General features: G+C 32.2%; 1 protein-coding gene across 3 annotated transcripts in view; it reads right to left on the bottom strand.

Moving 5' to 3' along the window:
• LOC118183273 (adhesion molecule nephrin-like) overlaps nt 1-20,696 on the bottom strand; it is a 714,613-nt gene that overhangs the window by 141,152 nt on the left and 552,765 nt on the right. For all 3 annotated transcript variants that reach the window (XM_085818853.1, XM_085818851.1, XM_085818852.1), the window contains one exon: nt 15,384-15,680. In XM_085818853.1, coding sequence (XP_085674979.1) covers nt 15,384-15,680 — 297 coding nt within the window. The remainder of the gene's footprint in view (nt 1-15,383; nt 15,681-20,696) is intronic.

The raw sequence follows: 20,696 nt of genomic DNA, 5'->3' as shown, positions 1-20,696 counted from the left end.
GTAGCTGCTTCGGACAGACGAATACTTTTGAAAGTGCTGTGCTATCTGATAATGCTTCTAGAAAGTATTAGCTATGCTCAATTGAAATATACAAGGACAACGAAAGCTAATGAAGGAGAAGTCAAAATTTATAGCTGATGCATTTCTTAGGAACAGGGTTGAAAATGCGCTAGTTGTATTCGTGTCTGCGTAAATGATGCTGGGATAGTGATGGATGACAACACTTCATTTGTATCAAACGTTCAACATCATGACAATAAACATACAATTTTTGCCTGCTGTCTGTTCCATCAAAAAATACTAGCAGCCAGATCATTATTACTAGATTTGCGTTTCTATCTGTCATTTGGCTGTAAATAATTGGTATCCTATAGCTTGATTAAGCGAATCCCACTTGCAGTTGTTTCGAGCAGACGGAACTTTCTGAATTCAGAAGAGACAGCATATGTGTGTTATTTAGTCAGGAAGTGGTGTGCAATCTGACGCTTCTATCATTCTTATCTATTGTCTTAGTAAACACCATGTTTTTCTTTGGTAAGGTTTGTAACAGCAGGATAGTGTAGCTCTTGTCCATCATGCACGAATGATACTGATTTAATGGACAATCTATTAATTTTTGGAGAGATCACGGATTTAGTGATTATCTGATTTAAACTCATTTGAGCTATTATGTGGATCTAGATTTAATTAATATTTTTCAATGTCATTCAAAATATAAGCCTGTTAACGAACAGCCGCAGATGAACAGTCTGATCTTCCTTCACAACTTCAAGACGCTGTTGACTTGATGAAATGTCTATCATTCTTTGGTATTCAGACCCAATTTTTCGTTAGGTGTACTTAAATCTGTTGAAAATTCCTTTTATTTTTAAAAGGTCATAAATATGCATTATATAGACTATAAAGATAATATATATTCAAGATATTTGTTACAAAATTTATGGGAAAATTTATATGTAAAGGCTTTGCCCTTACATATAAATGACTATATTTAAGGATACTAGGACAAACGTAACACATTTAAAAATACCAGGGAAAATACAACAGATGTAAATTTCGAAATAATTTATCAGATAGGGTTAGGATCCTTATATTTGTTGCTTCAATAATTGAAAGAACAAAGCATTTTTACTTACCTATAATTGCTAAATTTCTTCCTGATTTGCATCATTTGTAAACAAAATACTGAAGTAAAATCTTTGATGTTCAGAAGTCAATTTTCTCAGGTAATAGCATAAAGCTAAATTTATAAACTGTACTATTCGCAGAAAAGCTGTAAACAAGGGTGTTTGTGTAGGAAAATAGAAAACTACCTATTATTGCAAAATTTTCAAGCAATAGGATATTACATTTGCAAATTTAATCAATCATCGAGCCTAATGTTATACAAAATTAATTTTACTAGCATGCTGTGATATTCTTTTATCATATCAGAGAACTATTTTATTGCATTAACAGTTTAGCAAGATAACACACCAATTTGCCCTTAAAAATACAGCAAAATATAACTTTAGATTAACTTAAATTTTAGTATAAATGCTACCTATGTTACAAGAGAATATGATAAAAATCTTTGCTATTTATATTCTACTATCTCTACTACTAAAATATATGTTCTTTACACTAGAAAGAGTAAATTCATTCTTATTCGTTTAGTTGATTAATTAAAAAAATTCTTTTCTTCAAGTCAGTTGTTCAGTCTGCTCAGAACCTTCAAGGTATAGCAAGACAACAACGAGTGTTATGAAAACAACGAAACACGTAGTGTGCAACGGCATTATTGGTATTTTTCCCTTGCACTCCAGCCTGAAGCAAAATGATTCTAGTTAAAATTTGTCCTCGGATATTTGTAGGATGATACATGATATCTCAGAGCCAAACAACCGTCTTATATTTAGAATATTTTATGTATTGTGCAAACTTAGCGAACAAAGACCAAGATTTATTCATACTGGGAAACACACGGAATGCTAAGACAGGACTACAATTTTCAGGTTATTGCAGTTCCAGGGAATGTCTCTTTGCTTTATTGGTTTAGAAAGTACTGAAAACAAGAATGAAGAATACAATTTCATTTATGTCTTTTCAAATCGTTCTGGTAGTCACCAAATCATCTGATAAACACATTCCTTGCACACAGTGTTTACAAATTCGCCTTATATAGAGTTTTAAAATTAATTTAAACTTTTTATGATAACTATGCATTATGTACTTTAGAATGACTTAGTAGTATTTGAATCATTGCTTGGTGTTCCACTAGGCAACATATTAAATCGTTTAATTATAATTACTCTCTGCCAAGAATTATAGAATCTAAAAGCATTTAAATTCAGTAGCGAATTTGAAATTATGCATTCATAGTGTTAAAAGAACAGTTTGTATGCGTATTTCTAAATATATGAGAGTGATTTCACAATGCTCAGATGTTATCCAATTTATGCAGTATTAATACAATAACTAGAGAATTTGAGAAAGAATTCGAATTTAAGTGCTCTCCTTGAAAAGTAGTTGAATATAACTTAGGAAAGTCTTTTTAGACTTTAAAAACTTATCTCTCTCTTTACATTTTCACATTCAGATGAAAGAAATTTAGGAAACAAATGTTATAAAGAAACTATTCGTATTGTTTTCCAAAGTAGAAAGAGAGAATTTGAATTACCGGCTTGGACAGAAGCGAAAAAGAGAGAGAGAGAGATTTTTTTTATTTCCTTCTCAAAATTTTATTCTCAATTTAGAATTCTGAGTTTTTAACATTTTAATTAAATTTGTTTACGTTGCTCCCATCTTATACTGTATTATTATGTTTAATGTACCAATTTTACCTTTATTTATTACATTAATATCATCACAGACTTATGTAAACATTGTCGTTTAACTTTGCGAAACACTAATCCCAAATGAAGGAAAAACAGCTTGTGATGTATATGTATGTTTTTCTAAAAGAAATAATAATATAAATTTTACAAAAGAATGCCAGAGCTAATAGAATTAACTTTTTGTTAGTAATTAACAATGAAAATTTAATATCATCCATATTTCAAGGCCATGTTGTATACTGTAATTAACTGGGAACGGAAAAACTGAAACCATTAAAGTTATGCAAGATATAAGTATTTTTGAATATTGGTTTGAAAAAGATTTGTTAATACCAATACTAAAACCAAAACATGTTTGTTAGTTTCATTAACGTGAACTTTTCTGTTATCGAACAGACATCATCTTTTATACATTTTACTCAAACGCACTTTCATTATGGAAACAAATAAGGTATTCAAAAATGCATTAAAAAAGGTGAGCCAGAAAAGAAACAAATTATGAATATTTACAAAATATATTTCTAAAACTATTTGTTTCTCTGTTAGTATTCAAAAAAATCTGAAATCTCCAAATTACAGTCCAATACCTATATCTATAATTATCGAGAAAAACATTAAAAACTGGTAAAAACAATTAAAAGCTCACGAAGGATACAAATACACACTTCATTTGTTTTCTGAAGTATGTAATAGCTCCTTTAGACAACTAATAAAAATAAATTTTAACTGTTGAATAAAATTAAAACTCGAAATCAATTTTAGTTTAAAAGCTTTGGTTTCTTTTTTTTTTCATTTTTTAACAAAAAATCGAATAAATGCAAAATATGACGATATTAAAAGCACATATAAAATTGTGAGGGGAAATATACACCTTGTCTACAAGAATCCTTATCCGACCTATGTTTTTCCGACCTTCATCATATACTTATAAAAATATTTCATGTGATAAAAGTATTTATGTTTTGGCATATTTAAAACTAAAGAAATTTAACTTCTTATACGGTGTGGTGGTGTAGTGTATTTAATTACGGCAAAGCACACTAGGGCTATCTGCCAAAGGGGAGGGATGCCTTTCGTGGAGGACTTTCTAAGGGAAACTAGCTCGTATACACGTTACACATGGGGAAAACGACGAAAACACCCATGCAGCCAGCCCGTTCGCGGGTTTCGAACCTCGGACCGAACTACCAGTGTTCAGCGACTTTACCGCTCGGCCACTGGTGGGCCTAACTTCTTATACGTTCCTTCTATCACTATATTTACACTCTCAAGCCAAAATATTTTGAAAATCACCACATTTTTTAGAACTCGTCCGGATGAGGTTCAGGGCACGTGATTAAGTGGGAATGGTATGAACTGCTGCTGTGGAAGATAAGGAATCTTTCTTGCACCAGTAGGGAAAAAGGCTGCTGATCTAAGCGAATTTGATGCGGGTCAGATTGTAATGTCCAGAAGACTCGGAATATCTTCGATAGTGCACGTGACAGTAGACTCCAAAGTGTTAGACTCCACGCGTCGTCAAAGAAAAACGACGTTGGAAACTGTCCCGATTAGTACAGCAAAATGGGTGCCAGACAGTGGCTTAGGTGACAGCCCAATACAATGCAGGTCCAAGTGCAAGGTTATTTAAACACACTGTTCAGCGAACACTGCTGTATATGGGACAACAGACATTCCCATCACGTGCAAATGCGAAATTCACTTTTTAATTTCTGTATGGCCTTTGAATATGATCTCTGATTTTAAATATCAGATATCTCGGCTCATTTTTGTAACAAAGAAGTCAGACGTTTTGCCTTTTCTTAATAACGATTACATATTGACTTCTTCAAATTCCAAAATGCAAACACAAAAAAGAAAAAAAAAAAAACTGCATCATTTAAAACATTTTTGTGAGTGGAATAATATGTATACAACCAGCGGTTGCAAAAATAAAGGCGCATATATATATGTGTGTATGTGTGAAGTGTTATATAATATATGATAAGACTACGTTATTAGATGAAATACGATGACTTGGTGAGAGTTACAACGGATTGGCGTTGGAGAGGACTGCATCACAACTTGAAGACTTTGCTGCGTAGTTAGCAAGATGACACTCGAATAATACATATAACGGTAAATTCCAAACATAATTTTATTTCTTGGAAAACTCACATTATCACTGTGTGTGCGCTATGCATCTTAAACAACTGACGAATTTAGAAAAATAAACTATGAAGCTAACGGGAATGCAAAGCAGCGACACGAAGTAAGAGAAAAGATGAAGAGAAGAAAAGGGAGTTACAATGTAATTAAGCTTTTATACGAATTACATTTCAGATCATATGACACTTTAATGTACAGGATTTGGAAATTCAGATTGCATCAGTAAGTGCGAATCAGAACTGCAGGGAGGAAAATTTAGAATGAAACGAAAGTTAAAAGGTTATTAATTTATTATTTGAAAGCTAGATTTTATATTTTACACACACACATATATATATATATGTATAGTTCCCTCATGCGTGTTAATTCAGCCTTTATTTTACATATTTATTGATTTATATACATATTACCCAAATATATATATAGAAAATATATATACAAATATATATATAAAAATTACAATAAATACGTGAGTGAAAAATTTCGCTTGTTGCCATGTGTCTGTTCATAAACTACACTTTCCTTTCACTTAAACATTCGAGTAGATAAGAAATTACGACAAAGTTGTGTTTTCAGAGTTTTCTTCATTTCCAACGAGAATACAAGCCAGTGTTGCTTAGGAAAGCTTCTCTCCTAGGAACGCTATAGAATCATTAGGTTGTTTTGAAACAAGAAATGTGAAAAATGAGAAATGCTTTCGCCTTGATTCGAACCTTGGCCTCTCGAGCACGCGTTGTGTATACGAGACATGCTGGAAGGAGAGAGAAAATACTTCATATTCACCACTTTTTAAAGGAAGAATATGGATTAGGAACCCAGTCGCCATATCCTGGTGGTTACAAGTTATGTTCCACCACCTTTTTTAGTTCGGGCACCACTGATGAGTTATTAGGTTATTTAGAAGCAGGAGACATGAAAAAGAAGCAATTCCTCGCTGGAACGGGAATCTGGACCTATCGAATACGCGTCGAATGTACCACTATTACATCACGAGGACATGCCGGAAGGAGGGAGAAAATACCTTGCGTACTCTCCATTTTAAAGCACGACAGGCAATTAGGGGACCCAGTTGCGAAATCCTGGTGGTAACGAATTAATTTCTACTACCTTATTAGTTCGGGCAGCACTGCTGAGTCATTCGGACATTTTAAAACAGGACAAATGAGCACTGCTCTCGCCATGACTCGAATCTGGACCTTTCGAAGTGTGCTACTGTTACACCATGAAGGCATGCTGGAAGGAGGTAGAAGATAATTTATAAGACAACTAACTATCGCAAAACCACATTCGAAGTACTAAATAATAATACCCACTGCTTCTGACAAAATGCATAAAGCTTTTGTTTTGGGTCACAAATTGATCTCCTTCACAATCTGAGAGAGTAATGTTTCTAAGAAGATGATTTATCTAAAATCAAAAGTAATAAGAGTCTTTCAACACCTTTTTGGGAAACTGCTATCCTATAATTTCAGAGAAAAGCAGCATAGGATTATATTCACATTTCGCAAAGCACTTTGATGCCAAATTTATTGTTATTTACTTAATATTTTCTTCGACCTAATAATAAATTCGATAAAAGAAAATTATTAAGAGTTATTGTCGAGGGAGTAAGAATTCAAACATCTCTAGTGATAGGTAAACTCAGGATAAAGGAACGTTTTCATTCGAATTCGATAAGAAATTTGCTGAAAAAGACGAATTTAGTATTAATAGAGTGCTTCATTAAATAGCCTGAAGGCCCCCCCAAAAAATTCAGAAAATACTAATATAAATCTGAAACAAATTACGTAAAATATCTTTTAAATAATAAGGATTACCTTAGTATCTAGAATTTACATCGACCATTAAGTTTGATGTCTCGAATATTTCTGATGAAAACCCTTTGCAAATGTCCGGTTTAAACTGAATTTACTGATTCTTGTCAATATCATAACCGAATGAAAGTAAACAGCTTGCTTTATATAGGTGAAGGTCAAAGTTTAAGTTCCTAAAAAAAAAAAAAAAAAAAAAAAAAACTACACCTCTGCTATGAATTACTCTTAACAAACATTTGAATTCAAAAGCTGACATGTATCTTTGCTTAACTCACCTCAGAAACAATTAGAGAGGTAAAACAGAGCAAAGTATAATATTACTAATATAAACATTGCGAAAACCTTCGCATGGAACAGAAACTGAGCTCATGTAATGTGAGAGCAATATAAATTTGTAGGGAGAAAATAATGACTTGTTAACTGAAGGAAATGTTATTTTGAATCTCAAATTTAAAACTTTAATAAAAATAAGAAAGATTGGAAGCAAATTTAGGTTTTAATGGAAGGCTAATTCCCACGATAGGAATGAAGTAATAATTAATGGACCATTTCAAGCTGGGCAAGTGAAAACAATACTGGAAAATAATAAACATATGTTGAAACTATCTCAGAAGGATTAATACGTGATGTTTCAATTTACAATACTGATGAAAAAGGGTTATTGATTACATTTATACAGAGTTAGATTTTACATATACCTCTTATATTACTTGTTTTCATGGTAGAATTTCATGCATACGCGGTAAGTAAGAGAATCCAAACAAATCGTGAAAAATGAAAAAACCATTAGCGGCAAAAGAATTTTAAGATATGGAAGAAGGAGATGTCAAAAAGTATTCGGAAGTAACCGATCGAGAAATGATGAATGAATAACTGGGTGATCTTCTAACACCCTGCAACAGTGACTCTTGCGATACTGAAGAAGAACTTTTAAATTACATGAAGTTATACAATTGCCGAAAACGCGCACAGTGGCTGCACACTTACGCAATGGATTTTAACCCAAATGAAGAGAAAAGAGAGCACTTCACCATGAAAAACTTTCCTTCGATTGCCTTGAAAACTTTTAAAGTGTTGTGGCAGTCATTGTTCCAAGCAGTTTTGTTCCAAGCAAAAAGCTTTTTCAAAAAATCATTATGTCAAATAACTGCTTATTAAGCAGTAACAAAACGCATTTCAATTAAAAATTGTTCCTCTTTTTGCAACCACATGTAAGTTTTTTTTAATTGAACATGCTTTTTTTAATTTTAGTTATAGCCGTGTTCAGTGAGGGGTTAATTGAGCTGCAGCTCTTCCCGAAACTGAAGTTTCAGCTGATAAATAGAATATAGTTACTAAACATAGGTTTTAGGTAAAAATCACAATAGCCCCGCCACCCGAAATTAAATCCTAACTATAGCGGTAAAATGAATTACACTAAACACATTTTTCTCCATACAAAAGTAACTTCTAGGAACATAATTTTCCCGTTAAAAGATCTAAAGATCCTACCAGACGAACAGCGAGTTATCGCGAAGTCTTAATCAATTCACATCGAGAAGTCTCAAAGCAATTGACAAAATATAGAAAGAAGGTTTAAGTAATATTTTTTTTATCTTAATATAAATGATCAGGCACAATCTCCTGCTACAGACAAAACATCCACTACTTATGGGTCTAAATTTGAATAAAAAACTAAACAAATTGAACGTTGATAACGTAGTCAAAGACGACACATAAAATAGACTAAACATAAGCTAGCTCAGATGTTTTATTGGCCCGTATTTAAAACATCGGCTAACGAGAATGCTAAAGCTGGAATATCTCTCTTAAACAGAGCTGGTGAAAATTCTTACAACACAACGCGATTGTCAAAAGAGCCCTCAGATTAAATGCACACAAAGCTGATTTGCATTCTGGTGCGGAATACGAAAAGAAGTTAAGACTTCACTCATAATAACTGGTTAGTTAACAAAGCATACTTTGCACATTAATGGCCTAAGGTCAGCGTTCGGCAAACTAAAAAAGAGTTAGCTTAAAGAAGTTCTTCACTTAAAGAAAACTAAGTAAACGTACTGCATAATTAGTTAAATTATCCAAAAATTTTCATTTTTCTTATTGCATGGAATTATAAATATCTAGCGATCATTAAAAATACAAAATTATTTCCGTTGGAACTCAGAATAATAAAACAACGTAGAGTAAACCTTTATTTGAAAACATACAGGAATATGCTTAGCTCAATACACACTGCTAAAACATTTTTAGGCTAACTCTATTTTCAATATACCTAATATAGTATTTCTCAATACCTAATAATAATACTTAATACCTAATATCTGTTTTCAAAATACCTAATACCTTCAAAATACCTTTCAAAATATCTAATCGCATAAAATAAGCAACTTAACATATAAAATTAAGCCAATCAAACACATAACGTTTATAGAGAAAGAATTAGAAATTTGTAATTCACTATTATTAACCAAGAAGTAACTGCATAGTTTTAGTTCATAATGAGAACGACAATGGAGATTTTCCCTCTCCTATATCATTCGAGCTTTTGTCTCAAATAGACTTAACAATACAGATTTTAAGCACTTCCAAATTGGACCTCAATATTTTAAAAAATCTGTTCACAAAGAAATGAAACTTTTGTTTAGTACGTAGTTAAAAACAGTTTCACCGTATACGTTTTAAATGAAGTTAGGATAAAAATTTGATATTTTTCATACCTTATTTCTAAGAATGTCTAATATTGCTCATAGTAAAATCGTAAAATTAATAGAAACCATTTCATAATTCTATTTTTTTTTTAAATTTCTGCGAAAATATTTCTCTACTTTCAAAATAAAAGATTATTAAATTAAATGCTCGACTGATTAAATCTCAGAAGCACAGCAAAAAACAATTCCTTCCAGCTTAAACCTAAGTAGATATTAATGTTTTCTAAAAAATTAGAAAACTAGATGTTGTTTTCAATAACTTTAAATAAATATTTTTTTAAAAAAATAGCTTATTAATTTTAATGTAATGGTCTTAAATTTCAGTAACAAAAACACTCTTACAATAATAACAGAAGTTACTAATTTTTCTCTCGAAAAGACGTCTTCAGTAAATAATCTCAGATTTGCTGAACAAATGCGCAATTAATAAGGTTAGGTTAAATGTTTCTCTGTATCGTTTTTAGAAGAAATTTTACTAAACTTATGCAAGAGAAAATTTGCTTATTATTAACAGTAATATGCATTTGTAATATTAGTGATTATATAAGAAAAATAATATTAATAAAAAATTCACTTAATGGAAATATCGCAGACTATTTTTTAATTAGTAAAAAATCTAATATACCATTTTTACCATTTTGAAACATCATTAATACGCTTCACAATCCTAATTTTTAAATTACTGATTTTCTTATTTCTGTTAATAACAGAAATATATGATAGCCCCCAACTTTAATTTGATCTTCCTTTGTTTTACCCTATAGCATTTCCAATAATATACGCTGCTGGCGATTAAGATTGCAACACCATGAAGGAAAGAAGATACAAAAAAGTTATTTTTGTACTTAACAGTATGGTGATAAAATGACTGAAATTGTAAGAAAATTTAGGGGTTTACAGGGGTGCGAAGTTAGTCGAAACATATGCCACCCTAGGCATTTAAAACGGCCCTTCCCTGCTTAGGCATGGAGTCGATCTGCGAATGGATGACAGAAACGGACAAGTCATTCCTTGCGGCTTTCAAATCTATGCCAAAGTTCATCAATCATATTAGCTGAGGAAGGGTGGCGTGCCTCTCAGCAACCCATGACGAGATGTTTTCAATTGGTGACAGATCTGGAGAGACCCGTGACAGATCTGCAGGTCAAGGCAGCAATCGAATACGCTGCGTATTGACGAAGGTCAGAACACAACGTGCAGCATGCAGTCTTGCATTATCTTGTAGGAAGATGGCGTTTGGCAGGCCTCGAAGATAGGGCACAAATACTGAACGTGAGATATCACAAATATACCAGTCTGCGTTCAAATTACCTTCGATACGAACTAGAGACGTGCATGTCGTGCACCTAATGGCTGCCCAAACTATTACATCAGGTGTAGGACCCCAAGCCGATAACAAATGCAAGCAGACAGCGTGTGGTCTCCTCAGAACCTCCAGACACGTAAACGGCCATCAGAATACTGCACGAAGAACCGAGACTCATCTGAAAAGACGAGATTGTGCCACTCCTGTATCCAGCTTTATCGTTCGGTGCACCAGAGTCACCGTCTCTCTTTATGCTGTATTGTAATGGGAAGCCGAGGTAATGGTTCTATTGCTGATAGTCCATGCTGCTACAAACATCGACGAACCGTACAAGCGGATAATAGGCGTGTTGCAAGCATGCCCATTTCCTGACTAATTGTCCGTCATGTGGTTGTACGGTTTTTCAGGGCTGACTTCACAATATGTATGCTCTCTCCGGCGTTAATCATAGGAGGGCATTGAGATCCTACATGACGTTCAATATGACCCTCAGCAATCCATTGATTCCATATTCGGATGACAGTGGTTGGATGTTGACTAGTGCGACGGGCGATATCACGGAACAATAAGCCACAATCTCGATAGGCAACGATCCTGCCTGTATTGCATTCCGATACTTGCTGGTTTGAGGTATAACACGATATTCTGAGCAAACTCCGACCTTACAAAGCGCTTTCCAAATAAGAAATCCACTATACAACTTTTCTTTTATGCAGATCTTCAGATGTCATTTCCCCCTTCTGCGTCGTCTAAATGAGCTGAAATACTATACATTTGCATATCCCATCCTCTTTATCCTTTCATATGATTTTGACTTTCGTCTGATCTCTCCTTCCTTGCGTTGCAATTTTAATTCCATTATGTTTTACATTTCATGAGGCAAAAAAAAGAAGATCATAATCCTCGTAAAACATGAGGATGAATCAAAATGCATAGTTTTAGAAACCTTCGTATGGGAGATACTTGGACTACTGTTATTAAAATGTCAAAGTACATAACCATTGGACTTTTAAACCATAGGCTAAATTTGTTTCAAATGTTTCCACTTATATACCGGTCGTTAAAAACTTAAATTTTTGAACGTATTAAAATTACAATTACATCAGATGTATTCTGAATTTCAATATGAATCCTACGTAACTTGCAAGTAAGATAGAAAAACACAGTAAAAACGTCTTATGTGTACACCAGATCACTTCCTTAAACGAAATATTAAATTATACGCATTTTTTCTGCATTTCATTTAAACGTATTTCCTTGAATTTCATTGGCGATTTCTCATTCAATTAATTCGTTTCTCACTTCGCCACAAGGCAGAAATACATAAAACTACAAATATCTGTATTAAAAATCGAAAGATATAGAAAAACATAAAACACCAAATACAGCTAAAACAATTTGAAAAACAGAATTTACAATAAAAATTACAGCTTCTACGCAAACACAAGATATTCGGCCAATGGGCAAGAAGGCAGAGTTTTCGTTGCATAAAAACTGAAAGTTTATTTTTGGTCTCACTCGTCAAAAAGATAGTAAAGGCGTTGAAAGACTTAATTTGTGGTGGACGCTATGCTAAGTCAATATGTGGGATAATTTAATAAATTAAATCATAATTCCAGAATGGATTAAGCATATTTTAATTCGCAATAATAAAAGAAGATGTTACTTTGTTGTAACGAAGCTTAGTTTCTCTAAATTGGCAACAAATCCACTATTCTAAGTTTCAAATGTAAGAAAACATGGGTGGTATGGTAAACAAATTAGGCTTAGTCGCACATAAACAACTTTTTATTTGTTTATAATTCTACAATTATAACATGCAGTTTAACTAAAGGAATAAAAACCTTAACCAGAAGATAAGAACAACATAATTCCCTCATTTTTAAAGCAAAAAATGCACAATTTATAAACATGTAAGAATAAACAAACTGAACTTACCGAGCCGAGTAAAAGATTGAATATATATGTAAGATATAACAAAATATGATAGCTGTTTTTAAAAAATAATTGGCGACCTCAAAATTAACGTTATAAATTTGGTGATCTCGCCCTGGGTTCATTTTTTCTCACAGGTTCCAGATTTTTGTATGTTACGTAACGTTTTAATGCAGATGCCTCTTGCCCAATCAAATTACGTGTAAACCAAAACCCTGAGCTGAAACTTTTCCACTCCCAACCTTCTTCCTCTGAAGTGCTATCACACTCTTCTCTCTTTTCGCATAAGCTCTCCTGCTGGCAAGACGTTTTTCATCTATGCTGCTGCCGCCTACTTGCTTAAGACGACGTCGTACTTCAAAATGGAACTTATTATTTTCGAATATAATTAGGAAACATCTTGTATGCAAAAGGATGGTTTGATATACGTAAAAAAATAAAGATTGTGATTCTTCAAGATCCGTTGTGCTAAATGTATCATCATGCTTTTCCACTCAGCCACCTTTAAGCCACTACGGTCTTCTCAGCCATCCACGCAGTATAGTAAGCTGTTGAAGTTTCAGTGTCTTCAGCTACGCATTTAAAAATTATTACACACACACACACACACACACATATATATATATATATATTTACTTTTGGTGCGACCGATTGCAACCAAAAAAGGGAGGCGCACATCTACATGTTATAACAGTCCCACATACAAAATTTCAACGTTCTGACGCTATTCGTTGAGTTATGCGAGATATATGCAGACGTATGAACGTAACGAAAACAAATCTCTTTTAAATCCATTTTAAATCAGTTTTATAATTCCCCCGTTTTGGGAAAAACAGTTCTTTGTTCTGTCCTTATACAAAGATGTTACGCAAAAACATCGTTAATTTGTATTCTATAGCTGTCAAAATGAGTATATTCGTTGAAATATGGTACCCGGAATTTTTTATGATTAGAATACTTCCTTTACTTCGTACCCAAGGAAGCAAAAACTGAGATCCTTCTTTCTTGCTGTAGAACTTGGCAACATAATGCATAAAAATAAACTGCATATAATATAGAGTTTCGAAATGTGGTACCCAAAATTTCCAAACAATATAAAGTATGTGCGAAACACAAATTTCTGTGGTTAGAATATTTTATTTAAATGCTGCGATTATGTCATATTTCTTCATATTAATTAGAACATAGATGAAAGAGCTTTGAGGCAGGATTAGCTCTAAATTTTACCGACAGGAAAATATATAGTGTTTTGCGAAAATAAATATCATATATTTACTTCTCATAGAAGAGAAAATTGTTTTTAAATTAAAATTTTATTTGTTGCCTTACCACAGATGGCAGGTAACATTAATTCATTTTATGTAATTAAAGTTTTAGCGAAGCAAAAATAGCATGATAGAAGACAATAGCTTAGGAGATAAAAGCGGTAACTGAGTTTGACAAATTTCAGTTAGATAAAAGTTAATTTTAACTAGCAGGTAAACCTTGCTGAACACTAATTCGATATTCGAGATAACCAGCGCGATTGAGTGAAGCAGCTTTAAGATTAAATATTTGATTAATTTACGCAATTTTTTTTAATATCGAGTGAAATAATTTGCCGTTATTCTGAAGTGATAAATATATTTTTAATCCGTAAATATTGTTAAACGTTAAGAAAAGGTATAGTTATTGCATCTCTAGAGAAAACTCGATATTCATGTTACATACTCGGAATTTTTAATAAAATGTTATATTCATTTTAAATAACAGATTAGTACTGAGAATTAATTTGCTTTAGTTTCAATATTCCATAAATATAGCATCAGATAAACTTTAAAACTTATGTAAAGTACGTCATGCTAAATTCTTTTCAATTTAATTCTTTCCACAAGCAGTTTTTGAAATTTATTTATACTTTTGGTCTATCTGAATTCAAAATGATATTATTCTGATAAATTTTAATTGATGTAAAATTTTATAGAATTTTTTGAGTAATGAAGTACAGATTTCATCAAACATAAACATCAGATCTCTTAGAGAGCTAAACTGTAACTTCTCAAACCTGAGAAAGGAAAAAAAAGGTTCTATCGGACATAAAAATTATTATGTACAATATTTTGTTTCCTTGTAATTAAGTAATTCATTTAGCAGTATTGTAGGAGATGTATGGACTTCAGGCTATTCAATTTATATCAACATCCGTTATATTTATTTTAAAATGCACCTGTTTTAAAGGATAAGTAAACTATGGAGGAACTGTCGAAAATATCGTATTTAAACTGCAGTTTCTAAAAGGTTATTAAGTGTAAACATGAAACAATAAAATTAAAATCTTTGATGCAAATGAAATGTGTAAGTTAATCAGTGCTGAAGTTGTCTAAGTTTCACAGGGCTGTGTTTAGCTTTCCCGTGATACACTTTCAGGATATTTTCCATAATTCTTAAATTCGAATTGTTTTATGATTATCAACAGCTTACAAGTTCTAACGTGTATTAAAATGATTTCTTTCTGCAGAAGGATTGCATTGATACTTTCAAAAAGTTATCGAGACAGGAACAGATTTTTTCAAAATTTAACTAGAATAGATTTGCTGTACTTTATTTTAATAAAACTTTATTTTATTTTCTAAAACATAGCAAATCCCAGATGCATAAATAAAACGCTTATTTTGCTTACCCTCTTTCCTTTCTGAAGAAACCATTGTAGATGCAGTAAGTGCAACTGTTTCACTTCGACCTTTAGAGCTGGATGTGTACAAAGCGAGTATGAAAGTGGATCCTGATGGCAAACCATGAGCAGTAAAGGTTGGCTCTTCTTTGGATGTGAGATTAAAAAGCATTTTCTTTCCTTTTGTGTTGTAAATCTCGAGATGGTACAGTTGCTGCTTAAGAATCTCGCTGGATTCACAAGTCACAGTGAGGGAATTTAGTGTTTGATTTATGATCGTGCAATTTAACAAAGGAGGAGATGGTCCTGAAAGAGAAATAATTCTGATTAGATTTTGTCTAATGAATAGGTTTTAACGAATTACGTGTTTATATTTAGTGAAAAAGAAATGCTTGGAAAGAATATTTCATCGTTTAAATAATATAAACAGTACGTTATCATTCATTTTAGAATTTTAATTTATTCAGTTTGAATAAGAATCAAATTACATTTGAGTTTTCAATAGCCATGTTAAAGAAACGTAACATTTTTAGCAAATGTGACAGCCTTTTTAATAAACATGAAATATCTTTAATTGAAGTAAAATGATTGTTTGCAAATATGAAATTTTTAACTTTTAATTTAGATGCAGCTCCTGTTAATTACATTAGCAAAATAATACCTTGACTCCGAAAATTTCAGTGTATGTTTAATATGAGGATCGAAACTTAGTGGTGAACTATTTTTTGTACATTACTGTTTCATATGACCATTGTTGTAGAAAGTTTTTTGATGTTATGCAAAAACTATTAGCCAGTTTGGAGACAAACCAACATATTGGGAAAATTTCGTCTTATAAATTACTTCTTTCAAGTTCGTTTTCATGAAAAGCATTTAGAGTAAGAAATTCATCTAGTGTTATAACCATTTCACATAAACACAACCTAAGACTAAATACAGCTATGTCACATTCTATTTCTTATGAATATGCAAAATGAAAATATTCCATAGATATTCCTACGCTATCCGTATTTCTGTTACTGAATCTCATTTTTCACTAGGAACTTCGTTTTGTATCGAATATGCACTTTCTTCTTATACATAAACCTTAAATGGCTATATATATGTATGTATATATGCATGTAAATATGTCGTGTATGTATCTTCTGGTCTTCTGGAGTTTCTTATACTTATGTTTTAGCCCTGAGAGGTTCAAAAACTATTGGGTAAGCGCGAAGTATCACAAGAGGAATACTTCTCGAAAACACTGAAGGCTATATTGATCTGTGAAGTGCCCTACATGTTCTGGTTTTTCTTCTTCTGAGACAGAGAGAAATCCACACTGACATTAAACATAAAGGGAAGATAAATTTATGGAAATTAGGCTTTCTGTATATTTACGAAACGTGCGTAACAGTTTTCATTTTTCTGTTCTTTTAAGAAGTGAATATGTCATATTATTATTACAAAAAATTAATAAAGCAAATTAGTCAACTTTAAAGGAGATGATATTATACACATTTATTTCAGAATAAGAAAGAAAAATTCAAAATGATCTTCTTAAGAGAAAAATGTTGATTAAGACTTACAGTAAAACATACCAATTTTAATTTCTAAATATGTCATTCAAAAATTATAAATATAAACAAATTAAATCCGCTTAAAATAACAAATAAGACAAAAATATGTTTAAAAAAATTATAGAAAAAGACTAAGGTTGTCTCTTTTTCCTTACAACTTATCACTTTATCTCTACGTTGGAGATGAATTTTGTTTCAAATATGGAGTTTATTTCAAGAAATGTTTCAAGTCGGTTTTAGAGGTGAAAATATGCATTAATTTCCCTGTTGTTTCTCCCTTTTGTTTTTCTTTATTTTTGGAGATGATCAGTTAAAATTTACCATTTCATTTTTGTCTTAAGTTTCATTTTCATTACTGAAACTACTATGCTAGTGCTTGGATCCACTTAGTAAAAAAAATGTATAGTTTATTGATTGTTACGTTTTGCACATATGCATAGCTGCAATACACTGACAATTTCTCTTTTCTTATGGCTTTGATCTTTACAATGTACTTACTCATTAGTTACTTGAGCAAAGCTACTCTTTTTTCATATTCCAAGTTTATTTACCTTAAAATATTTTTTCGTCAAGATTTTTATATTGATTCTTCATTTTCTTCTAAAATTTAGATTAATTATCTTTTTCGAAGTAATTACTGATTTTACTTAGTATTTAATGTATAATTTTTTAAATTATAAAACACATATCTTTCCCGAGACTTGTTGGAAAAAGTTTCACATAAAGATGGATTTTTGAAACGTCTTTAATTTTTGTTTTTTTTTACTATTTTGAGCATTAGTTCTGTTAGATTTAAATGATTTTTCATTTATTTGATTAGCTTTTTCTTTTTCAGTTCATCCATACGTCATTTCGAAATGTGGCTCTATTAGTTATTTTTTCGGCTGCCTCTTAACTAAAGTAAAGAATTATCAACATTATTTTATTTATTGTATTATTCTTCTTTTGTATCAATTAACTTCTTTTTAGGACTGACTTTCTAAGTTTATGTTTCAATTTCTTTCTTAATTTGCGTTTTCTTTATTTTGCTTTTGCTAGATATGTTTCCTATCTTTTTCTTGCATGCGTTACGAATTTTGTGTATATGTAAATATTTATAATGAAATTATGCGTAAATTATAGCATTTGTTGTATAATATAACATGAAAGATCTCAGAAATGGAAAGCACTGCCGAAAAAATAAGACTACAAGGGTACCCCATTTAACGTTAAAGTAAATGGCTCGTCAAATTGGCGAGATAACTTCAAGAGCACAGTGGTTTTGGCGACAATTGTTGTAGGAAAATTTGGCCAGAAATCGCCGAAAGTTGCCGAACTTAGCCACCTTTCGGCGACATTTTTGTTCGATCTTTATTTAACTGTAACTCTATATGAATTCCTATAATTCTGGGAAGTTGGAGGTGGAAATTTCTCGCATGACGAGGGAAAACTGTACGACACTGGAAAGAGCTTTACTTCTTAGTTTTAGTTCAGAGTTCAACTCAGAGTATTGAGAGATCGCTGTGCTATCTTAAGGGGATAGTACACCTTTAAAATGATCAAAAAATCGATTTTTTGAATTTTATTGTATTTGGTAGAGCATTTTGTTTTGAATAAATTGATACTATACTTTTACATCTCCGATAATTATTTGTCGAGTTATAAAGGAAAATATGAACCTCACTTATGGTTTTTGATTGAAATGCCCTGAGTCAGCCGCCATGGCAGTTTATTTACATTTTGAAGTCACATCGCACTCATCCTAACTTTGGCGTTGCATGCAAAGCCTTATTTTTTAAAAATCTACTTAATTGCCGAAGCAGAGAACCATGTAAAACATGCACTACAACGCCTACTTTCTCTCGGTTTGTTTACATCGTGTTTTGCTACGTTAGTTATACTGCGATTTGGTTTTAATCCGATTTTTGTGTTGCTCGCAATTGTGATTGAATTTTCATCGAATATATATTATTTAACTGTGCTCTTTACAGTGTTTTGTAATAATTACTGGAATTCAGTTTTTTAATTCCTTGTCTTTATTTCTGCTTTTTGATGGATAAGTTAAAAGAACGTGCTTCAGGACAGCATCCAAAAAAAACGTAATTTTTATGGCAACAAATACACAAATGTCAATGAGACTAAAATGTCTGACGGTGTTAGCTCCTCGTCTAAAATGTTGAACAGTGGTTGCATTAATAATAGTTTTAGTGCAATACAGAGTTTGGGATACATAATAATAGCAATTGATATTTTATTTTCTGAAACTTCAAGTATTTTGTTTTGCAAAGTATGTGGCTCAGACATAAATATATTTGTAACTCTAAATCATGGATTATCATCTGTGTTCACGATTGAATGTGTGGGTTGTAAAAAACTGAATTCTTTCAGAAATTGTCCTATGATGGGAGCAAAATCAAATGTTCCTGAAATAAACAGGAGGTTTATTTATGCTATGAGATGTATTGGCCAAGGTCTGTCTGGAATGAAGAATTTCTGTGGTGCAATTGATTTGCCCCCACCTGTCCAGAAATGTGCATACCATAAATCATTGAAAAATATTGTCCGTTGTGTGAAAGACGTTGCTTAGTTATCAATGTTAAATGCTGCAAAGCAAGAAATTGAAATGACAGTACAATCACAGCTTACCATCAGTGGTGACGGATCGTGGAAAACTCGAGGTCACTCGTCGAAAATTGGAATAACTAGTATAACTTGTATTGAAACTGGAAAAGTACTAGATCTTAAAGTATTGTTTTCGTACTGTAAAGAGTGTGAATGGGGTAAAAAAAAATAAATGCTAAAGAATTTGAGATTTGGAAAAGGAGCCATGATATTGACTGTGCGAAAAATCATTTTGGATCAGCTGGGAAAATGAAAGTTGTTGGTATGTTACGAATATTTTCTCGTTCTGAACAAAGGTTTAACGCTAAGTACATAAACTACACCGGGGATGGTGATATTAAAACATTTCTTGAACTTAAAAAGGCGATATTTATGGGCCTTATATTGAATTAAATAAAGTAGAATGTGTAGGTCAGGTATAGAAAAGAATGGGAAATAGATTACGAGAACTGAAGCACTCTATGAGAGGAAAAAGGCTGGAGAATGGTAAATCATTGGGTGGGAAAGGGCGTTTAACCGATAAATTTATTGATCAAGTAACTATGTATTATGGACCAGCTATACGAAGTAACAAAGACTGCCTTATGGATATGCGGAAAGCTATCTGGGCGATTTATTACCATAAGCGTTCAACTGATGATGAGCCACTCCATGATTTTTGACAAAATGAAGTGTGTCTTCGTGCAAGTACCAAAAAGCCAAAGCAACTAGAAAATTGAAAGATTTAAACATAAAAATGTAATAGCAGCCCCAGTAATGGACAGTAAGAAAATTTTTAAAGACTTGTCAAAACCCACTTTACTTAAACGTTGCCTTGGTGGTCGAACACAGAATCCCAATGAATCCCTCAATTCTGTTATATGGAAATTCTGTCCAAAGACAAGTAGTTCAAGCAAAGCAATTGCTGATATAGCTTCAAATGAAGCAGTTGTAGGATTTAACGAAGGAAGAGAAGACTGCAAATCATGGAATGTTTAGCTTTTCGAGTGAGACAAAATTCTCTAGAAGCAGCAAAATAGTGTGGGTAAAATCCTAGTATACGGTGCAGCCTTGACGCGATTTTGAAAATTATTGCCAACACCAAAATGACCGGCTTAATGTACTCATCGTATATGTCCCGTTTTCTGCTCATCATAAAGTCGCCAAAAGTAGCCAAATCCCT

This window comes from Stegodyphus dumicola, chromosome 6 (assembly GCF_044657685.1).
Source record: "Stegodyphus dumicola isolate Sdum_Otavi_A_Nest chromosome 6, ASM4465768v1".
Taxonomy (NCBI): Eukaryota; Metazoa; Arthropoda; class Arachnida; order Araneae; family Eresidae; genus Stegodyphus; species Stegodyphus dumicola.
The sequence above is the reverse complement of the archived record's forward strand: the minus strand, read 5'-3'. Positions and strand labels throughout refer to the sequence as shown.